General features: G+C 42.4%; 1 protein-coding gene across 3 annotated transcripts in view; it reads right to left on the bottom strand.

Moving 5' to 3' along the window:
* The window catches only part of Parn (poly(A)-specific ribonuclease), a 98,472-nt gene that overhangs the window by 62,406 nt on the left and 12,023 nt on the right, over nucleotides 1–24,043 (bottom strand). For 2 of the 3 annotated variants that reach the window (XM_057775557.1, XM_057775559.1), the window contains exons 8-17: nucleotides 23,926–23,991; nucleotides 22,957–22,995; nucleotides 22,184–22,226; nucleotides 20,086–20,166; nucleotides 18,798–18,854; nucleotides 13,703–13,780; nucleotides 5,839–5,882; nucleotides 3,828–3,870; nucleotides 2,484–2,559; nucleotides 99–209 (exon numbers count right to left, since the gene is read on the bottom strand). In XM_057775557.1, coding sequence (XP_057631540.1) covers nucleotides 99–209; nucleotides 2,484–2,559; nucleotides 3,828–3,870; nucleotides 5,839–5,882; nucleotides 13,703–13,780; nucleotides 18,798–18,854; nucleotides 20,086–20,166; nucleotides 22,184–22,226; nucleotides 22,957–22,995; nucleotides 23,926–23,991 — 638 coding nt within the window. The remainder of the gene's footprint in view (nucleotides 1–98; nucleotides 210–2,483; nucleotides 2,560–3,827; nucleotides 3,871–5,838; nucleotides 5,883–13,702; nucleotides 13,781–18,797; nucleotides 18,855–20,085; nucleotides 20,167–22,183; nucleotides 22,227–22,956; nucleotides 22,996–23,925; nucleotides 23,992–24,043) is intronic. The other variant, XM_057775558.1, reaches the window with a different exon arrangement.

The following is a 24,043-nucleotide window of genomic DNA, read 5'->3' as shown; positions in this document are numbered from 1 at the left end:
TGAGAAACACAGGTCTGTTATCTAGGCCTAGTCTTTGGAAATTTGTCACACGAAACAGGCAAGACCCACTCTGTTTAACAGAAACATATCTCAAGTACCTAGGTAATTTGCCATGGAGATGAAGCAGAGTCCTGTGATGTAAGCATCATACCCTGCCTCATGGAGCTGCTCAGAAGCAGTGTTGTAGCTCGGAAAGCCTTCTGCGCTTTCTACAGAGAAAAAAAAGGAATCATCAATATTCCCCAGTGTACTAGCAAACATGAAAACTAGTAAGTACCATGTGGAGGTGGCGCCTGTGATCCCAACACTCCTAGCACTCGGGAGGCAGAGGGAGGTGAATCTCTGTGAGTTCAAAGCCAGCCTGGTCTACAGAGTGAGTTACAGGACAGACTCCAAAGTTACACAGAAAGACCCTGACTCAAAAAGAATCAAATAATAATAATAATAATAATAATAATAATAAGAAGAAGAAGAAGAAGAAGAAGAAGAAGAAGAAGAAGAAGAAGAAGAAGAAGAAGGAAGAAAAGAAAGGAAGGAAGGAAGGAAGGAAGGAAGGAAGGAAGGAAGGAAGGAAGGAAGAAAGAAAGAACTAGTAAGCACGGTGTCCTGCCAAATCCAAACTGGATTCTTGTGTGCTGCAGTTGCAGATGCGGCTGGAAGGCACAAGGAAACTTGTCTTATTTCTCAGTTCTGTTCATGTAAGACCTCACAATACGAAATAACAAACTCCCTGACAACAAGAATTTCAGTTCAGACCAGAAAAAGGCCTGTTTCCTTACCAAGGTTCTGCTGTAGGCCTCCTCAGCTACACTGGCTGGAGTCACTTGCAATCTGTGTTTCCCATCCCGTGACAATCCCTACTGTGCTACTCTTGCCACACTTGCAGAACACAGCAGATTAAGCAGAACTCCAAACCGAGCATGGTGGTCACACCTGCAATCTCTGCACTTGAGAAGCTGAGGCAGAAGAACCACAGCAAGTTTGAGGCTAAATAGTGAGTTCTAGTCCAACCAACCCTGGCTACAAAGTAAGACCCTGTCTTCAAAAATAAATAAACAAACAATAAACTAATAAAATCCCAGTAGGATTGAGAGGTCATACAGTGTCTCTCTGAATCTGAGGCATATGCAATGTTAACCTGGGGCAAGGCACTTCATCTCTGAGCCCCCAATTTTGTAAGGAGATGATAATCAACCTTCCCCCATAAGGCTTTTGGGGAACATCCAATGTCACGGTACTGCTAAAGATCTCATCTAGTGCTTGGCACAGGCCACATGCTCATAACCATTAGTATCCCAAGTAGTCCCCATAAAACCACAGAGTTTACCTGAATACTGGAGGGGCCCTGGACTGTTTCCAAGCTTAGCAATTTAGAGACAACAGCATACTCCACACCCAAAATAGATTAGAACTGCTGTAACACCAGCCTTAGTTCACGGGCCTACTGCACTACAAAAATCATTTTATAAGATAATACTGATTCTACTGATACACACAGGCGCTGAGAGAATGTGGAGACTGATCGACTTCTGAGTAGATTTTCTACTGAAGGACATGAGAAGAACAGGACAGGTACAGCCCGTACTTGTGAGTGATGATTTCCTAGAATCGCATGAGTGGAAACTGCTCATAGAACGGCTGGAGCCGTTTTCATACCAATAAAACACTCTTATGAAAGAACTACTTAACGTCCTTATGAACTAAATATCGGGCTTGACACTCCCAAAGAGAGCCTTTTAACACTGCAGCACTTAAGTAAAATGTTCAACATCACCTGCTGAAGCTCATCACTCCCCAAACCAATTATTCCATTACACTACTATACATGGGTTTAGTATGTATAGTACTTTCCCTCTACCCACCCTGCATCGTTGTACTTCCTTTCTTGGACTATACCCAGAAGGGAAGCAAATACTATGACTCTGTCCACTCTAATACCTTCCATCACCGATTTCTGAATCATTTGCGCGGTTATCATCGTCTTTAGCTAATGGAACGCTGTGACAGCAGCACAATGGGGTGACAGGACCAAGGACACAGCGCCCCAGAGCCGGGCCATCTGACACAAGGGCTCCCCCTGGCCTCTGAGGACACGGGGATGCGCTCTTTTCTCACAGCACCCCAGCTCCTAAGTTTTCTGGGACAGGAGGTGCTGTTGTGTTTCTGATTATTAGTTACTGACTCTGCTCAAACACACACCATCTGAAAGGACACATCAAGTTTTGGGAGAACTCCAAACATTAGGAAATAAAAGTCTTGAAACTTCTCAGTGAATCCCTACCCAACTCTATTGACATGATGTAGATGGAGCTAGATGTGGAATTAGGACACCATCTTTATTCAGAAAACTGCCACAGGCATGAACCTTAACCAGCCACACCCTACAAAAAACACAATATGATTTCAGAGATGGATCACATTGTTTGCACAGAACATATTGGTAATTTCCAGAGTTTGAAGCTTTTCATGATTAATATTCTTACCAACTTTAGGAGGGTCAAAGGGTGTCTCTTTTAAGCGCTTTTCCAGCTCTGCAAGGGATGTGTTGTTAATGATATCCTGCAAGGCAGAAGGTGGAGAGTTAGGGTATCTCATCTGAGAGTAAGAGAGATTAAGGGGAGTCATTTGAGGATACACAGAAGAAAAAGCATCCCATACTGCCCTCTTGTGTCCTAAAGGACAGAAGTCACTGCTTATTCCACATGAAAGAAAAGCACAGCAGCAAGTTCAAGGTTCATTGTATGGACAGGAATAATGACACTGTGTTAAAACTACAAACATGATGCCGGGCGGTGGTGGCGCACGCCTTTAATCCCAGCACTTCCAGGTTTGCTGGGGGTGTGAGGACTTGGGGGATGACACAACTTTGGCCCTAGTGCACTGCTCGAAGGCTACAGCAAGTTCTTAATGTCCAGGACTGCTGGCAGGGACACAGAGCTGGAAGGCATTGTCCCGGCATACTGCTCCAGAGGCTGCAGAAGGTCCTTCACAAGCTGTAAATGATCATACATTAACTTATCTTTATTAGAAAATATGTCCAAATATGTAAAATAAGGAGACAGGTAGAGAAAGGACAAATTGGCTGCATGGAAAACCAATTAAAAAACATAGACTACAAGGCAGGTGTAATGGTCCCTGCCTTTAATCCCAACACTTGGGAGGCAGAGCCAGAAGGATCTCTATGAGTTCGAGGGCAGCATGGTCTACAAAGACAAGTTCCAAGACAGACAGGATTGTAACATGGAAAAACCCTTTCTCAAAAACATGTATGTATGTATGTGTGTTTACATATTATATATAATTATACATAAGTCACAACTGTGTGGTGGCACACACTTGTCACCCCAACACTGAAGAAGCTGACAGGGGGAGGACTGTAGAGTTAACTTGGGCTAAAGAGTAAGCATGTACTAAAAAACAAAACAAAACAAAAAAACAAAAATTATATATTTTAATATTTAAAAACTTACACTCAAAAAGAGAAAAAATAATGATAACTGTTCGTATTTTGATATATTTATTTCTGGACTTTTCCAATGTCTCTCTTCTTCCTTTCTTATTTTTTATTGTGTCTGAAATAACACTTGAAAAGACCAGAATTCCAAAGTTATTAGTGGTAATGCAAAAAAAGTTTCAAAAAGAGCATGGCGGCACAGGTCTGCATCGTAGCACATGGGAGGTAGAGGCAGGAGGAACAAGAATTCTTGGTAACTACTCTCACCTACAGGGTGAGTTCAAGACCAGCCTCAGCATACCAAGAGTCTGTCTTAAACAAACAAAAAATTCAAATTATTTCTTATGAATGATAATTCAGTTTGAAATAATACCTTAAAAGGCTGTGTGCTGGCCATCAGTTTAGTATCCAAGAGTCTGGAAACAAAATAAATTTTAATAAGGCAAATAAAATATTTAGCAGTATTTCAAATGTACTTTATTAAAACATAAAAATACTTAAAATGTTTCATAAATAAAATACATATGTAACATATACTTCATATATGATATACTGAAAAATCACTGAATTCATAAAGTACTTAAAAGTGGATAGATGAAGCACACACACTGGCCAGTGTGAACCTAGCAGTAATGTGGTTAACGAGCTAAGGACACAGTCCCATGTGCTGGCTTCATTCATCAAACTGCTGTACGTTTTCCAAACGAACAGGTTCCATGCCTGTACCTGGAGGAATGAGCTAGCACCCATCTTGAAGGTCAGACAAACACTGTATGCATTCCCATTCTATTCTATGTGTTCTGCCCCTCCCAAACAGCTACCACCCACCACTACCACCTGGGTTACACAGCCTGAATTCTTATGGGGCCAAAATCCACATTGGGAAGTTCCCTGCTACTTCCTACTGTGCCAGCTAAGCTCCACTGCCAAAACGGCTGAATTTGGAACCACCTAAGGACCTCTGAGGAAGTTCACACACACACACGCACAAACACAATGGTAAAGAAGGAGTGAAAGCCAGATAGGTGCTGGGGTATCCCTGACCTGTGGGTGTAAAAAGTACTCCGTAAGCTCACCATCCCTTCCCACCAGAGCAGGCTGTACCCTCAAACTGTGAGCTACACTAGATTTTTCCTCCTGTGAGCTGATATTCTCAAGTATTCCATCACAGCAATGAGAAAAGTAGAGCACTTAACTATTCTATTACAGGGACCAGAAATACTAGGGAAGAGACTGACCACATAAAAATTCTGTCAAAGGCACTGGAGAGATGGCTCAAAGGTCCTGAGTTTAATTCCCAGGAACCACATGGTGGCTCACAACCATCTGTAATGAGATCTGGTGCATACATGTAGGCAGACACTGAATACATAAATAAATAAGTCTTTTAAAAATTCTGTCTAGCCGGGCGGTGGTGGCGCACGCCTTTAATCCCAGCACTCGGGAGGCAGAGGCAGGCGGATCTCTGTGAGTTCAAGACCAGTCTGGTCTACAAGAGCTAGTTCCAGGACAGGCTCCAAAACCACAGAGAAACCCTGTCTCGAAAAACCAAAGAAAAAAAAAATCTGTCTAAATCTCCTGGGCGGTGGTGGCACAAGCTTTTAATCCCGAGAGGCAGCCAAATCTCTGTGTTCGAGGCCACCCTGGTGTACAGAGTGAGTTCCAGGAGAGCTAAGACTGTTTCACCCAGAAACCCTATCTCAAAAATAAATAAATAAACAAATAAACAAACAAAAATAAAGAAACAGCAGGGATCGTTTCACAGAGAAACCCTGTCTCAAAAAATCGGAAAGGAGGAAGGGAGGGAGGAAGAATTCTATCTAAATCTATTTCCAAATAAATATAAACACTGTGGCTAGGACAGCAATATCCCAGTTGAAAGTAAGACTAGTTGGCTACCCTCACTTGCCCTTCTTACCGCACAGGCTCCATGCACCTGTCATATGTTTGATCACACATGTGACTTACGACATAGCCGAACACTAACAATACTGGCACTGATGAAGTTCCAGGGAGTGTAGGTGGGAGGGAGCCATACAGTTCTTAACTAAGGAGAGGGAACTCTCAGTTGGGACACGTCAACAACTGAAAACGTGTGTCGTGTTGCACGTGTGTGACTGGCCAGACCGTGTCAGGACCCTTCACCAGTCCTTCAGACAGCAGAATGCAGGACGGGAAACAGGAAGACACCAGCTACTTTCTACTTTCACTCTGAGCTAGAATCTGATCTTTAATGGATGATCACACTACTCATAAACAGTCAACAATGGTGAGGCTGGGGATGTCCAAGCCATTAAATCCTTTCCCAGCTTGGAGGGCCTGCTCGTGTTGCATATACCTCAGTGAGTATCTCAAACGTCAGGGGGCTCTTAAAGAAGGCTTACCTGGGGAAGACACATGTTGTCATCTCCTTAAACTCGTTCAGGTCCTAAACGGCAAAAGGACGCCCCGTTACTGTCTTTGTTAAGAACACACATGAGCAGCTCTCAGCTGTTTTCTCAAATATTAACTGCCATGCCTCACATGGGCTTCAAGCTAAAGAGCAAAATCCACTTCTAATTAAGAATTATTTATTGGAAGCTGTAGAGATGACTCCAAGGTGAAGAGCACTTATGGCTCTTGCAGAAGACCCAGGTTAGGTTCCCAGAACCCACATGGTTTCTCACAACCACCCATAACTCTATTCCAGGAGATTTAATGTCCTAGTCTGACCTCCTCAGCCACTAGGCACACATGTGGTACACATATATACATATATGCAGGCAAGACATACAAAAGAATTACTTTCTAAAATAAAACCTGAGACCTGGTACCTGCGGTCAAAACTGAGAACCTGAGCTGAACACTAGGACTCACATGACAGAAGGTTGACTTTGTAGGTTGTCCTCTGACTGCCACCCATGCAAGCACGCACAGACACACACAGGCACACGCACACAAATGTTTAATTAAAAAAAAAAAACAGGGAAAGTAAGATGGCTTGGCGGGTTAAAGGTACTAGACAGATGCCAAAACTGACCTGAATTTGATCAGAGATCCATATGAGTAAGAAGGAACCAACTCTCACAATTGGGTCTGACCTCCACAGACACACCTCAGCAACACACATACATACACAGAGAATTCCAAATTAAAATTTTAATGTAATAAAAATTAAATAAATAAAAATGAATTTAGGAATATCTCTCATTTTTCACTGGGAATTATATGACTTGGAGAAGTAATTTCATTACCAAAAAATTCTATAGTTGAACTAAAAACAAAGTGGTTCTGTCATATGTAAAGGACTACTGACTTGAGAGAGGGTCATACCCCAGGGTATAGACCCATCTCTGGGTGTTAGTTAAAATGGCCATTAACACACAGACCTTGCAAATGCATATGACTCTTGCTCTAAGTATTCAAAAAATTACTAATGTGGCACTAACTATAAGTGCCTAAATTAGACTATTCATTTCATAGGTTTACTTTGATCAGGAATTCTAGAGCAGAAATGAGAGTACTTTAGTTCTGAATTAGATTATTTACACACATAACTGTCATGCTATCCTGGGTAGTCACTCAGGACTTCTTTTCAAGTCATTCATGCTTCTCAGCGAGCTGCCATTCCCAACTAGCTTTTCAAGCCTATAACACAGACTGTGTTTAGTTTAAAATATATACCAACTTCTCAACAGCTGCTGTTTAAACAATGAACAAAATATGAACAAGTGGTTCTAAGGCTAAGTCAACCAAAAAATGCCCTAATGATCATTGTTAACCTTTCAACACCACTAAAAGGTTTTACAAGCAAGAGCAAAGTAGAATCAAGGCCACTACCAGGGCAGAGAATTATGGGCCAGTACCTACAAGGTCATGGTCAAGCAGCAAAAGGTCCCATTAAAAACTCTCCCCTAAATGCCAAGACATGGATTCTTTTTTTTTTTTTTTTTTTTTTGATTTTTATCTTGGCATGTGCGTGTGCATAAAATGTGTATATAGAGTGTGAGCACAAGCCTGCCTCGGTGCATGTATGGAAGGCCAAGCCTTCTCCCTCCACCATGTTGAGCCAGGTTCTCTCGCTGACTATACACTAGGCTGTCTTGCCCACAAGCTTTGGGAGTTTTGCCTGTCTCCCCCTCTCATCTTGTAGTAGAATTCTGGATTACAGATAAGTTATTGTGATTAGCTTTACATTTACATCTTAAAAATACAGTGCCAGAAGCCGGAGAGATGGCTCAGTTAAGAACACAAGGTGCTGGGCTGGAGAGGTGGCTCAGTTAAGAACACTAGCTGCTCTTCCAGAAAATGGATTCATTCCCAGAACCCACATGGAAGCTCAGAACTCTTCTGGCTTCTGTGGGTACCAGGCATTAAAGTGGTGCACAGACATACATGCAGGCTATAGGGGTTTGAATGAGAATGACCCTCATAGGTTCATATATTTGAATGTTTGGTCCATAGTTAGTGGAACCAACATCAGTTAGTGGACTGAATAAAAGGTGTGGACTTGGAGGGTGTGTCACTGGGGTTGGAGGTTTCAAAAGCCAACTCCAGTCCCATCCGCTGCTTGTTGCCAGGAGATCTTTTTTTTCTATTATTGATATTTATTGAGCTCTACATTTTTCTCTGCTCCCCTCTCTGCCTCTCCCCTCCCCGTTCATTCCTCCCCCAAGGTCCCCATGCTCCCAATTTATTCAGGAGATCTTTCTACTTTCTACTTCCCATGTAGATTAGATCTATGTAAGTGTCTCTTAGTGTCCGCATTGTTGACTAAGTTCTCTGGGACTGTGGTTTGTAGGCTGGCTTTCTTTGCTTTATGTTTAAAAACCACCTATGAGTGAGTACATGTGATAATTGTCTTTCTGTGTCTGGGTTACCTCACTCAAAATAATGCTTTCTAGCTCCATCCATTTTCCTGCAAAATTCAAGCTGTCGTTATTTTTTTCTGCTGTGTAGTACTCCATTATGTAAATGTACCACAATTTTCTTATCCTTATTCGATCAAGGGGCATTTAGGTTGCTTCCAGGTTCTGGCTATGACAAACATAGTTGAGCACATGTCCTTGTGGCACGATTGAGCATCCTTTGGATAGATACCCAAAAGTAGTATTACTGGGTCTTGAGGAAGGTTGTTTCCTAATTTTCTGAGAAATCTCCACACTGACATCCAAAGGGGTTGTACCAGCTTGCATTCCCACCAGCAATGCAGGAATGTTCCCTTTTCCCCACAACCTCTCCAGCATAAGTTGTCATCAGTGTTTTTGATCTTGGCCATTCTTACAGATGTAAGATGGAATCTCAGAGTTGTTTTGATTTGCATTTCTCTGATGACTAAGGATGTTGAACATTTCTTTAAGTGTCTTTCAGACATTTTAGATTCCTCTGTTGAGAGTTCTCTGTTTAGGTCTGTACTCCATTATTTTATTGGATTATGTGATCTTTTGGTGTCCAATTTCTTGAGTTCTTTGTATATTTTGGAGATCAGACCTCTGTCTGATGTGGGGTTAGTGAAAATCTTTTCCCATTCTGTAGGCTGTCGTTGTCTTGTTAACCGTGTCCTTTGCTTTACAGAAGCTTTTCAGTTTCAGGAGGTCCCATTTATTAATTGTTTCTCTCAGTGTCTGTGCTGCTGGGGTTCTATTTAGGAAGTGGTTCCTTGTGCCAATGCGTTCAAGTGTACTTCCCACTTTCTCTTCTATCAGGTTCAGTGTGGCTGCCTGGCTTTATGTTGAGGTCTTTGATCCATTTGGACTTGAGTTTTGTGCATGGTGATAGATATAGGTCTATTTTCATTCTTCTACATGTTGATATCCAGTTATGCCAGCACCACTTGTTAAATATGCTTTCTTTTTTCCATTTGACATTTTTTTCTTCTTTATCAAAGATCAGGTGTTTGAAGATGTGTGCATTGATATCTGGGTCTTCTATTTGGTTCCACTGGTCCTCCTGTCTGTTCTTATGCCAATACCAGGCTGTTTTCAGCACTGTAGCTCTGTAGTAGAGTTTGAAGTCAGGGGTTGTGATACCTCCAGAAGTTCTTTTCTTGTACAGGATTGTTTTGGCTATCCTGGGTTTTTTGCTTTTCCAAATGAAGTTGAATACCATTCTTTCGAGGTCTTTGAAGGATTTTGCTGGGATTTTGATGGGCATTGCGTTGAATCTGTTGCCAGGAGATCTTGATGTAAGGTCCTCAGCTACTACTCCAGAGCCATGTCTGCTCCCCACCATGAAGTTCATGAACTCACCCTCTGAAGCTGTAATAAGTCCCTAATGAAATGTTTCCGTTCCTAGGAGCTGCTTTGGCCATCGTGTCTCTTCACAGCAACAGAACAGAAACTAAGAAAAAGGAAAACAACTATGCTGGCTGGTCTCACGTCACCTTGACATACAAGTTAGAGTTATCTGAAAGGAGGGAAACTCAATTGAGAAGATGCCTCTATAGCATTCAACTGTAAGCATTTTCTTAATCAGTGACTGATGGGGAAGGGCCCAGCCCATTGTGGGTAGTGCCATCCCTGAGTTGGTGGTCCTGGGTTCTATAAGAAAGCAGGCTGAACAAGCCTTGAAGAGCAGCCAGTAAGCAGATCCCTTTCCTTGGCCTCTGCATCAGATCCTCCGCCAAGTTCTTGCCTTGCTTGAGTTCCTGTCCTGATTTCCTTTGATGATCTGCAACAGTGCTGAAGTGTAACCCTTTCCTCCTCAACTTGTTTTTTAGTCATGGTGTTTTGTCAAAGCAACAGAAACCCTAAATAAAACAACATCCATACACAAAAAATAAAATAATAAATGTTTTTTAACTAAAATATGGTACCAGCAAATGCAAATGTTCTAGCATCTTCAATAGATTGTCTATTGTTCTAATTACTTTTTCCATAGCTAAATAAAGGACGAATTTTTTTTCTCTTATAATGCAGGGAGAAAAAGTGTGTGTGTGTGTGTGTGTGTGTGTGTGTGTGAGATCACCTCAGGTTCCTTGGTGAGATAAAACTGCACTGTAATACAAATCACCAGCTTTCTGGTAGAATTTTAATTGGTCTAATCTCACTCAAGTTCACATTTTCGGAGCACACACACACCAGGTGAATCCTCCTCCGATCTCATCACAGAATTGGTTGTACCTCGTAATCCAGAACCAAACTTAGGCACCATGGAGGTACAAAATCCCTGGAGGGCTTGCCACAGAACAGTCGGAGTCTAGCGAAGCAGCAGGCAAAGAATTGTGTGGCAGGAAAGGGTAAATGAAGCTGCAGACTGCACACATGCAGCAAAACTACAGTAGAGCAGGCAGGAATAACCGTGCATCCATACCACAGGCGTATCAAAACACAAAAGCGTTTAGGAAACACGTCAGCCTGGCTGGGAACACAGAGTCTCACAGAGACTGGATTATATAGTCAATCAGATACAGCCTGACAGGCCAGCTCCAAAGAGTCGACTACTGGCAGAAACAAACAATGAGAGATTACCTGGGAATTTTAGTTATATGAAGAGAGACGTACATAAGTCAGAAGACATACATTTGTTAAGTCAGTGTTGAGTGCCGTCATGAGTCTTCCTCTGTCTGGTATTCAGAACACCCAGAGCACAACACTAAATATGCTCCCTAGTCCTTTTTGTTAACTTCATTGCTTTAAGGTCAGGAACGGAGCTCTCTGTTGGTCTCCCTGGCCAGTGAGAAATGAATCACTGAAACAACTATGAGCTCTTTAGATAGAAAATGCAAATATCTGATGGTCATTTTTGCTGGAGTCCTTACGTCCTAGAGGACGACGGGTCTGCCATGGAAGTGATGGCAGCCTTGAGAGCAAAGCCCTAGGACGAGGGACCAACAGCCCCTGCGCAGGGGGTGAGTGCACTGCCCTCCACCAAGACTGTCAAGGGACTGATGGGGCCACGACCGAGAAACATCAAGAGAGGTGGCCGGTGTGGAAATGAGATCAAATTCTTATCCAAGACCAAACCATCCAAGAACCAACCAAACAGAAGTCCAACCTCAAGCAGTTGAAAGCAGGAGATGGGCCAGGAGATGGGGAGCAGATTGTAATCCTAGCGCTTGGAACTAAGAGTTCAAAACCAGTCTGGGCTACTTGAGTAGCGGCTGGAGAGAGAGCTCCTGGCTTAGAGCACTTGCTGCTCTTCCAGAGAACAGGTTCAGGTGATGGCTTACAAGCATCTATAACTCCAGTTTCCGGGGATCTGACAAGCTTCTCTGGCCTTTGTGACATCAGGCAAGCAAATGGTGCAGGGAAAACACTCACACACTTTAAAAATTATTTATGTGTGTATATGGCTGAGTTTATGGGCACTACATTTTTTGTGGGTGCCCTTGAAGGTCAGAAGGTATCAGATCCCCTGGAGCTGGAGTTACAAGAAGCTGAGGACTGCCAAGTGTGGGTGTTGGGAACCAAATCCAGGTCTGCTGAAAAAGCAAGTGAATTTAACCAGAGACACCTTGACAGACCTGAAATTAAGTTTTTTAAGTAAATAAAAATAAAGCATGGTGTAATGATGATTCTTGGTTGTCAACTTGACTACATCTAGAATTAACTAAAATTAAAATATCTGGGCACACCTGTGAGGGTTTTTTTTTTTATTATTTAATTAAGTCATTGGAAGTGGAAAGACCTATTTCTAATCTGGTTGGGGGGATGAGACAGGGTTTCTTTGTGAAGCAACCCTAGCAGTGCTGGAACTATGTAGACCAGGCTAGCCTCAAACTCAGTGATCTGCCTGCCTCTGCCTCCCGAGTGTTGGGATTAAAGGTGTGCACTACCACGGTCAGCAAATATGGATTTTTGAAGTGAGAAGATATACCTTTTATCCAGATCTTTGAGGTGGAAGATCCACCTTTGATCTGGGCCACACCTCTGCTGGCAGCCTACATAAAGGACGCGGAAGAAGGAAGCTTGCTCTCTTTGCCTGCGACTCGTTCTCACTGGCAAGTCCATTCCTTCCCTGGCATTAGAGCATGCTTCTTCAGCATTCCAGTGTCCGCTAAAGATCAGCTGAGACATCCAGCTTTGTGGACTGAATAACTCCTGGATTCTTGGACCTTCCATTGGAAGACAGGAATTGCTGAAGTAGCTGGACACAGCTTGTAAGCACTCTAGTAAACCACACATATATATGTAAATATAGATATATTTAGTCTATCAGTTTTGTTTCCCTAGAGAACCCTGACTAATACACACAGATTGGCAAACTATGGCCACACAACCCAAATTTGGGCCATCACCTAATTTTTCTTAAATCAGGTATTATCTGATATGAGATATCCTTCTGTATATGTGTTGCATTTATTGGTCGATGAATAAAGCTGTTTGGGTCAGTTGCTTAACAGAGTAAAGCCAGGTGGGAAATCAGAACAGAGAGAGAAAGAGGAGGAGTCAAAGACGCCAAAGGAGAAAGGCGCCAGAACAGAACCTTACCCAGTAAGTCACAGCCTCGTAGCAATACATTAGTTAATAAGAAGCCTGAGCTAACAGGCCAAACAGTATTGTAATTAATATAGTTTCTGTGTGATTATTCCTGTCTGGGCAGCTGGGAAACGAAAGAGCAGTCTCCACCTACAATTATCCAACATAGCTGTCTCAGGATTGTAACAGTCGACTGGAGAGGCGGGACAGTGACCTGAGTGGCCTGGGTCCTGGAACAGAGATGCCATCGAAGTCCCCGGGAGCCTCATGGTGCTCAGCAGGAGGCGATCACAGCTCTCCTAAATCTAATTTTAGAGATGCCTGCGGCCTACCCTCTGTGCAATAGGAAATAAACCCACCAGAATCAATCAAGGAAATAAATATTTAGCTTTGCTCTGGCAATAGCTGATGCTATCAAACCACTGAAACAGCTCATGTACACTTCCTATCAAAACAATACAGCAATGCTATAAACTTGGTTAGCAGCTAGCTTTTGAACTATCTTCCCAGGTCCATAGAAAATAACCCCAAAGATGATATCTAAGGGGTTAGAGAGAGGACTCAATGATCAACAGCATGTGCTGCTCTTCCAGAAGACCCAGCACCCACCTCACAGCTCAGAACCTTCTGTCACTCCAGTCCTAAGGTGCCCACTTCTGGAACTCCTTGGGCACCAGGCATACAAAGGGCACACAACATGCGGACAAAATACTTATACACATAAAATAATAAGATAAATCTTTTAAAAAGAAGAGTACAGGCAGTTGTTTCTGGAAACATGTCACATACAAGGAAATGAGGAATTGCAACCCAGGCAGACAGTAGTCAGAGTTACACAGGAGTGACTTACCGCAGGCAGAGGGCAGTAGAACTGGTGAATTGTGTGCATGACATCCAAGAGCATATTGTGTCCAACAACCAGTTTTCCCTGGGACAAGACAAGGTCAAAATTGCATCAGGACTTGAGTAAGATACATGCTTCAGATGAGACAAGAGTTTCACAACAGAGCCAGGCAATCCACACAGGCCTCAAATTCTTACCCTTCCTGCCTCGGCCTCTCAAGTACTGAGATTACAGGTTCACACCTACTGTGTCCATTCTTAGTGATGTCTCTTTCTTAGTCTTATTAATCTTGTCATTTTCAAGAATTTGATGTAGTTTTTTTTATTGTTGGTTTTGTTTTTTAAGACAAGTCTTGCTATACTGCCCAGGCTGCCCCTGAACTTCCGGGCTACAGCAATCCTCCTGCCTTGGCGTCCCTGAGAGGGTGGGGATGTAGCACACACAGTGCCTGGCTGGAAGTAGTAAGTTTGACTGAAGCACTTTTAAACAATAAAATCTGAAACCCTGAGAACTTGACTTGTCAAAAGCTGAGAACAAAACTTCAAATATATATCTTTAAGACTTTAAAAAAGATCTTTAAAACAGACTACTTATTGTTTTGTTTTGTATTTTTTTTTTTTTTTTTGGTTTTTTGAGACAGGGTTTCTCTGTGGTTTTGGAGCCTGTCCTGGCACTAGCTCTTGTAGACCAGGTTGGTCTCGAACTCACAGAGATCCGCCTGCCTCTGCCTCCCAAGTGCTGGGATTAAAGGCGTGCGCCACCACCGCCCGGCCAGCCTACTTATTGTTAAAGATATATTTATAACAATGCCATGAAACGGAAAAATAACTAATTCCTAATTTTATTAAATTCAACCTTCATTAACTATATTATCTATGACTCAGTTCAATGAGTCATGAAATGTCATTGCTCTTTTTTTTAAAAATCTATTATTATTAGTCTGTGTGTGCGCACACACACATGCACATACTTGAGCAGGTGGTGGAGGGGGCAAGTACACATGCCACAACAAGGTTTGCTCTTTCTACCTTTACATGGATTTGGGAAATCAGACTCAGGTTGCCACACCTGCATGGCAAGTGCTTTATCCAGTGAGCCATCTTGCTGACCCTCAATGCTTCTCAATCAACTGAAATATAAACATGTACAATAATTACTGCATTTTGATAAAAATTTAACTACTAACATAGAATGTTTCAACCTTGTGATTCTTCAGGAAATGGGAAGATGATGACTGCTGGTTTAGTTTTGGGGATGGAGGAGTAGGGGTTGAAACAGATCCTCAGGTAGCTTAGGCTGGCTGTGAGTGTCTACGTAGCTGGGAAAACCTTGAACACCTGACTCCACGTGCCACCATATTCAGCTTTGCTTCCAGATTTTGTTTGGTTTTGTTACTTATTTGTGGGTTAGGATTATTTTGTTTTATTTGATACAGGGTCTCCTCTGTAGCCTGGGCTGTGCTGAAACTCACTGTGTAGTGCTGGCTAGATGACTCCATTTTGAACATAAAGCATCAAGCAATATAATGAAGCACAGCTTGTTAGATTTGGGATATTTTATAGAAGATTAATTATGTCAAGAATTAAGTTGAGCTCTGACTTTGACATGTTACATGAAGAAACATAAAGACTTTGTAAAACTTCATTTCTATAATGTAAACACTGGAGAGGGGTCATTAGTCAGCCAGCCTAGCTGAATCACGGAGGGGCAAGACAAGTGAAAGGTAGAGCGAGGTATGACAACTGAAGAGGGGAGATGCCAGATGTCAACAACTGTCTTAGTCGGAGTTCTACTGCTGTGATGAGATACAGCAGCCAAGGCAATCTTCTTACGGACTTGCTTCCAGTCTCAGAGTCAGTCCATTATCATCACGGCAGTACGCACTGCACTAAGAACTACATCCTCAACTGCAGACAGAGCCTCTGGGCAAACCACACTCAGAGATACACTTCCTCTAACTAGGCCACACCTAATCCTTTGAAATAGTGTCATTCCCTTGTGACTGAGCATTAAAATCTTTGAGCCTAGGGTGGCCATTCTCTTTTAAAGCACCACAGCAGCCATACCTGCACTATGGCTGTGTGTACACACTGCCCAGTGTCACATAGTCAGAACAGCACAGAAAGAACCACTCTTGGGGCTACTGGTTTAGAGTGCTTACCGCTTTCAGAGGACCTGAGCTTTGTTCCCAGCACCCATTTCACAATTGCCTGCCAGTATAGCTCACAATCACCTGGAAGGACCTCTGAAGTTGTTCTCTCTTCTGGCTTCTGCAGGCAGAAATGAGTTCAAGGCCAGCCTGCTCTACAGAGTGAGTTCAAGGCCAGCCTGGTCTACAGAGTGAGTTCAAGGCCAGCCTGCTCTACAGAGTGAGTTCAAGGCCAGTTCAAGGCCAGCCTACTCTACAGAGTGAGTTCAAGGCCAGCCTGGTCTACAGAGTGAGTTCAAGGACAACCTGGGCTACAAAATGAGTTCCAGGATAGTCAGGGCTACACAGAGAAACCCTGTCTCAAAAAACAAACAAATGAACAAAACGAACAAGAAAAAAAGGCTCAGTTCCCAGTTGGCACACTGGGCAGCTCGAGGGGATCTGACACACTCTTCTGGACTTTGTAGGCAGCTGCAATCAGAAGTCCACATATACACATACAGAAGAAATATCCATACACATAAATTATTTAATAAAAAAAATTAAAGAGTAAAGTGCTGGGTTCAACCCTCAATCCTGCAAATCAATCCATCAACCACTCAATAAATAAATAAACGTGTTTATTGTCTGTTGGCTTCACAGACATTATTAATATTAATAAAAAATTAAGTCAGGTAATGGTAGCTCAGGCCTCTAATCCCAGCACTTGAGAGGCAGAGGCAAGAGGATCTTTGAGTTCAAGGCAAACCTGGTCTACAGAGCGAGCTACAGGACAGGCAGGGCTATATAGAGAAACCCTATTTTGAAAAAAAATGATAAGAAATATTTTAATTTCTAAGATGTATAACTTAAATTCTTTTCTCACTTTGTTTCTTCTAGATCCTAGAAAAGAGATTTAGATCCTTTTTTAAACTAAGTGTTTTGAAGAGATCTCTGTCACCGTCTCACTTTTCAGATCTGCCACGGCACCATAGGTATTCAGAGGTACTGCTGTCTTCTGTATTTTCTCAGAGTATGTAAGTGAATAGACATGTGCTTCTTTCCACGTACAAGGAGGACTTTGAACAGTATGATGACTCTCAAGCACACTGGCAGCACACAGTGCCAAGGGTGAGCAGAACCTGCTTTTCTAGGCTCCTATGATCTCAGCAGCTGCTGAAGAGACTCAGCCCTTTCTCCTCCCAGGATCACACAACTGTGTTCAGAACAGTCTGTGTCTACTTCATAACAAGTTCCTCGTGATTAACGATCTTCTGGAAGGCTCTATCATTGGCGCTGTCCCCAAATGAGAACACGGTGTGCCTCCTCTCTGCTGCCCATGTTGACAGACCTGCACTGAACTCTTAAAGGGTCTTGATGGCCAAATATCTAAGGGACAAGTCAACCTCTTTTCCCAGATCCAGCTGCCCAAGGAGAAGAAAATCTTAGACCCAGGTGATCTACTATTAAGCAAGAGAACCACATTTACCCATGTGAAAGGCGGATGCCTTCCAGAAAGAACCAAGGAAAGATGTCTACCATAGAATTCTCTAGCCATTTATACAAACAGCCAGTACAGTTTTCGTTTTGGTTTGGTTTTGCTTTTTTGAGAGTTTCACTGTGTGGCTTTAGAGCCTGTCCTGGAACTCACTCTGTAGAACGGGCTAGCCTCAAACACGCAGAGACCTGCCTGCCTGACTCCTGAGTGTTGAGATTAAAGGCGTGCACCACTATTGCCTCAAGAGCCAGTACGTTTTCAAAGCTTTATTATTATTATTATGATAGATGTATGTCAGGATTTAACTAGAGTTCTGTAGAGGAAGTCAACTTGTTATTATTTATCCTCTGGATTACTCTACTTGCTCCTTGACTTCTGATTCTCAATTTCATACTCATGATGCTAGTTTCGTGCAGCTACTGTGTTGGGTTGTCTTTTGTTTTGCTTTTTTTTCTTCTAGTTTTTCAAGACAGGGTTTCCTGTAGCTTTAGAGCCTGTCCTGGAACTAGCTCTTGTAGACCAGGCTGGCCTCAAACTCACAGAGATCCACCAACCTCTGCCTCCCGAGTGCTGAGATTAAAGGCGTGCGCCACCACTGCCCAGCGTCTTGCAGCAACCGACCCCAAGTCACTGACTTCCTCTTTGAGACTAGGTAAACATTCCAAGGGTAACTGTGGTAGTTTCAATGTAACTGGCCCCCCATAAGCTCTAGGAAGTGGCATTATTAGAAGATGTGGCTTTGCTGGAAGAAATATGTCACTGTGGGGGTGGGGTTGAGGTCTCTTATGATCAAGCTATGCCCAGTTGTCGCAGTTCACTTCCTGTCACCTCCATATAAAATGTAGCCTCTCCATCACTCCAGCATCATGTCTGCCTACATGCCCCCATGTACCCAATGATGACAATGGACTGAATCTCTAAACTGTAAGCCAGCCCCAATTAAATATTTACCTGTAGCACAATTAATAAAAACCCAGAGGCAGGTATTAGGGTTCAACCTGAAAGTTAAAAAAGCAAAGCCGTCAGCCACTGACTCTTACTTCTACCTCAGTCTGAAATGGTGACCAGGAATCTCAGAATGAGACTGTGTCTGAGAGCTGTCTCCTCACATCTTATGTTCCTCTCTAGTTCTGAGATTAAAGGCGTGCACCAGTATCACCCAGTTTCTATGGCAAACTAGTGTAGCTACTGGGATTAAAGGTGTGTGTCCCCACTGCCTGGTCTGTAAGGCTGATCAGGCAGCTGTTTTACTCTCTGATCGTCAGACAAGCTTTATTTATTAAAATACAAATGAAATATCACTACATTTTCCTTTATAAGAGTTGCCATGGTCATGGTGTCTCTTCACAGCAATAGAAACCCTATCTAAGACAGTAATCAAATGAACAATTTGCAATAGCAGTTATAGACACTTAATCTTAAATAGTATGCTTAGTCATTTAATTACAAACAAAACCAAAATGTTGATGACTTACCGAATTAGCAATGGCATGGATGACTCTTGAAAATCCCACAGCATCATTCAGTTCCTCCTAAGTAAAAGAACTAAATTAAAAACAAACAGAGCCAGCAAGAGGGCTTAGTGGATAAAGGCACTTGCCACACAGGCCTCACAACCTGAGTGTGCCCCTCAGAACCCTGTAAAGGCTGAAGAAAAGTGACAGCTCCAACTGAGCCCAAGTTCAGTTCCCAGCAGTCACATTAGAGAGATCACAATGCATTTCACGCCAGCCTCTGCACACTCACTCTCAAGGATACACACAAAGCACACATATACACATAAATAAAATAATGAAAGTGGGGAGAAGAGATGGCTCAGCGGTCAAGTGCACTGACTGCTCTTCTAGAGGACCTGGGTTCAGTTCCCAGCACCTACAAGGCAGCTCACAACTGTCTGTGACTCCAGGATCCAGGGGATGTGACACCTTCACATCCGCTCACAGCTGTCTGTGACTCCAGCTCCCTCACACATTTACACATACAGGCTAAAACACCAATAAAATAAATAAAAATAAAAATAAAATAAAATAATGAAAGTAAATCTTCGATGAGAGGTGGTAATGAACACCTTTAATCACAACATTTAGGAGGCAAAGACAGGCAGATCTCTAAGTTTAAGGTCAGTCTGGTCTACAGAGCAAGTTCCAGAACAGCTAGGGCTGCACAGAGAAACCTTGTCTCAAGAAAAAAAGAAAGAAAGAAAGAAAGAAAGAAAGAAAGAAAGAAAGAAAGAAAGAAAGAAAAGAGAAGTACATATTTTCCTGTTTTAGAGAGTAAAATAGCAATGTTAAATTATTCACTAATTACTTAACACTGAAAGTTTGCCCATCACTTTAAATATTGGGAAAGGGACTATCGATTTACTTTCTGAATTGGTACCTCTTGCAGTTTATACTGGCCTTGAAGCTTGACCTTCCCACTTCCTCCTTCCATGGGCTGGGTTCAGAGGAATGGACCCCATCACACATAGCTATAGGACCATGCTATAATTCCAAAGTCAATCAAGATGACTTACAAAAAATAAAAAGGCAGACAAGATAGTGCAAAGCTGTGATCCCAGCAACTGGAAGACTAAGCAAGAAAACCAGGACCTGCCGTCTAAGACCCTACTGGTCTTCAAAAACTCCAAACCAAAACAAACTGTAACAAGAGGCCATCTGCTGGCTAAACTGATCCAACAACTGTGATCCAGAAATACCTAGAAAGAAGTCAGTCCTGTGTACACTGTCACTTCTCACTAAATGAAACAGCAAGCGCACTCACCTGCTCCTTTGCGTACTTCTCCTGCTCTCTTCTCTTGCGCTCTTCCTCATCCACTTTGCTGATAAGTATGTGTCTCTCCTTCTAAAAGACACAGCAAATGTGCAGCTTTCTGAAAACATCGTACACCCCTTTAGCTCCAAAGGGCTGTGATTATCACTTCAAATGGCAATATTGATGTATTGAGCTACATAGTGAGTTCAAATCCAGCTTGAACTAGATGAGTACATCTCAATAAGCCGAAAAGAAAACAGCCAAAATGTTATCAGCCAAAGCATAAGCAAGCACAACAGAAGCTATTCTGAGATGACGCCCATGCTGAGTAAGGACACAGGCCTCTGCATCTGCATGTCATGACGCTTACAGTACTTTGTTTTCTTTCATTTGCTTTTCAAGACAGGGCTTCTTCTTTGAAGCCTGTCCTGGAACTCACTTTGTACACCAGGCTGGCCTTGAACTCAAAGATCTGCCTGTCTCTGCCTTCCAAGTGCTGGGATTAAAGGCACCGTGCCACCACCATCTGCGACATTTACAGTATTTTAACTATGGCACATGCCTTTAGACTGCAAAGCTACAGAGAAACCCTGTCTCAAAAAAAAAAAAAAAAAAAAAAAGAATTCAAACTAACAAATGTCAATTGAATTGAATTCAACCACAGACTGGGCAAACAAGACTTTACAGAGTGATTAACAAGGTTATGTAACTTTTGACCATGAAATTTTAAATAATTAGTTTTAAATAAAGCATCTACATCATATTCTATGATCATGAGAAAAACCTTAGAGTATAATCTTATTTCTCACAAATCATTTTGTATTTATGAGATATTTTCTGGTCATTAAGTACACTGTAGGGCCAGAGACACAGCTCATGAGGGAAATAGACCTAATGACAAATCTGATCACCTGAGTTCTAGCCGGACAAGAGAGAACTGACTCTCACAAGCTGTTTTCTGACTTCCACATGCCCTAATCCCCACCAACACAGACACAGACATGAGCATGTGTGTGCATACATGCATGCGTGCAGGTATAAATTCTAAGAGAAAAAGAGGGGCTAGAGAGATGGCTCAACACTTAAGGGCACTGGTTGCTCTTCTAGAGGACCCAAGACTGATTACCAGAACCACATGGCAATTCATAATTATCTATAACTCCAGTCCCAAGAGATCCAATTCCCTTTTCTGGCTGCCGTGGGCACTGCATACACATGGCAAACAGACATACATGCACATAAATCACCCATGCACATAAAATAAAAATAAACCTTTAATTAAAAAAAGAAAAAATGCATACTATATATAATGTATGTATATATTAGATATGAGAAAAACACTCTTCCACTTATACACTGAATCATTTTATTTGGTTCGTTTTTGTTGCTTTTTGTTTTGTTTTGTTTTGCTTGAGACAGGATCTCTCTATAGCCCTGGCCATCCTGGGAATCACTATGTAGACCAGGCTGGATGGAACTCAAAGAGATTGGTCTGCCTCTAAGAGCTGAAATTAAAGGAGTACACCTCCACTCCTAGCCTGAATCTTCATTTAAAAAAAAAAAAAAAAAAAAAAGCAGTAAGTGGGGTTTGGGGAGATGGCTCAGTAGTTAAGAGCAATGACTGCTCTTGCAGAGGACCTGAGTTCAATTCTCAGCACCTACAGATGGCTCACAAACATCTGTAACTCCAATTATGTTTGATTTACACTGTCACATGTTACACAAACTAACGCAGGCAAAGCATTTGTACACATAAAAAAATAAATAAACAGCTGGGCAGTTGTAGTGCACACTTTTAATTCAGCACTCTGGAGGCAGAGACAGGTGGATCTGTCAGTGTCAGGCCAGCCTGGGCTACAGAGCGAGTTCCAGGACAGCCAAGGCTACACAGAGAAATGCCGTCTTGGAGAAAAAATAAATAAATCTTCTGAATTTCTGGGGTTTTATTAATTTTAAAGGCTGTAACCTACATTAGATTAAGACCATAATACTCAGCTCCGCTACAAATGAGGAAAAGCAGGTTTGGAGAGGACAAATGGCTGGTCGGTCACAGCTCATGGGAGCCAGGGCAAAGGCACCGTGTCAGTCGACTGTCAGCATAACTTACCTTTTCAGTTTCTAACGTCTCAACATGAATGCCTTTGGGAAACCTAAACGGAAAAAAAAAAGGAAAAAACATATCAGTGTAGATTCAATGACTGCTAAAGCCCAAAGAATTCGACAAGCAGCCGCGTGGTTATAAACTAAAGTTTTACTAAAATGGGACAATCACCACTATACTTTACAGTAAAACTTTATGAAAAGCCTATGGAAAACTGTTTTCCCGCCTTGTCTCAGGCACTGGAACATCATCAATTTCATGTGAACATTTTAGGATTTTAGCGCTTTCTAAAATGCTTGGTATTTCATAATATAGTCAACTCACTGTCACAGAGGACATCTTGCTTCCTAATGCCTACTTTGTAACTGAAGTGTTTTAACACTGTCTGCAGACTTCATGGGGTGCACAAAGGGGAGGGCAGGGGGCTGCTAGGTTGCAGTTTGCCTTGGCGTTTACAGCAGCCAAAGAAGAAAGGGATGTGGAAAGCACAGAGAGCAGATGTATAGATAGGACAAGATTATTCCCATGTGCACATAGCTGTCAGATTATTTTTTCGTTTGGAGGGGCAGAGGGAGAGGGAGACACAGAGAACAGAGGGAGCTACGTATGCCTTAAGACACATACAAAGTGGTGTCAGAGGAGTCAATTTAAGAACTGAATGGGGACATGATAGGGTCAAATCACCCATAACTGAAAACTTCATGAGCAATAGGACCAAAGATTATACTTTAGTAAATCCCAGTCCTTGAGAGCTCTCTCCATCTAATTCAAATACTTACTTCCAACTCAAAGTCTGATAAATAAGTTTTCTTTGGAACCTATAAAACAAGAAAAGGAATTAATGTGGGCTATTAAGAGTGAACCCTAACGGATTAGTCAATGCTTGGGAAAGACTGAATTTAGTGACCTCATTAGAATGTGGTGTGAATAACAACACAGGCACATTTGTGAGGCAGAAGGACTCATCATGTGTTTTTAATCAGAATTTTAAAGTTATTATATTGCTTTTAAAGATAAGGTAGAAATTAGGATCAAACATACTGCTGCCTGCAGGTGCATGAAGAATTTAGAATAGACATCTGCATTCTGACACCTTTGTGAAGCGTGCCATGAGTAAAGGAGGAGAGATGCTAAGATGTTCTCTCACATGCTGATGTGGTTTTTCTCTGTAGAAAGAATTAAAAGAACAGAGGGGACCTGACAGTGAATCCCTTCTCTTCTGAGATCCTCATATGGTCAGCCTTCCTTCAGGCTGATGACGCTGCTTCTGGGCACAACCTAAAGGCTCTGTCCAAGGATGGGACAAAGTATTGACTGTGAGTCTCAGCAGACAGACATTCCCACTGTGTCAGTGCGACAAGTCTAGGAGCACATCTGTGAGAGAAGGACTATAGGATGTTGTAGAAAGACCATACATGCTGGACACGGTGGTGCACACCTTTAGTCCAAGCACTCAGGAGGCAGAGCCTGGTCTACAGAGTGAGTTCCAGACAGCCAGAGCTGTTACACAGAGAAACCCTGTCTTGGAAAATCAAAAATGAAAGAAAGAAAGAAAGAAAGAAAGAAAGAAAGAAGGGAGGGAGGGAGGGAGGGAGGGAGGGAGGGAGGGAGGGAGGGAGGGAGGGAGGGAGGGAGGGAGGGAGGGAGGGAGGGAGGGAGGGAGGGAGGGAGGGAGGGAGGGGAAAACACATATCAAAAAGCAGAACTCCTCTCCTACAAAGGAATGCATGCAACAAACAGGAACTGACCCAGTGCACGGCTCTAGATCCAAGATCTTCTTCTCTTCATTTTGTAGGAAATCCTCTATCTTCTCTCTGATGAATAAGAATCAGACAATGACCATTAGTACCTTGAAGGAATGAAGTG

Source organism: Chionomys nivalis, chromosome 7 (assembly GCF_950005125.1).
Source record: "Chionomys nivalis chromosome 7, mChiNiv1.1, whole genome shotgun sequence".
In the NCBI taxonomy this organism is placed as follows: Eukaryota; Metazoa; Chordata; class Mammalia; order Rodentia; family Cricetidae; genus Chionomys; species Chionomys nivalis.
Note: the sequence above shows the minus strand (reverse complement) of the source record. Positions and strands in the feature narration are given on the sequence as shown.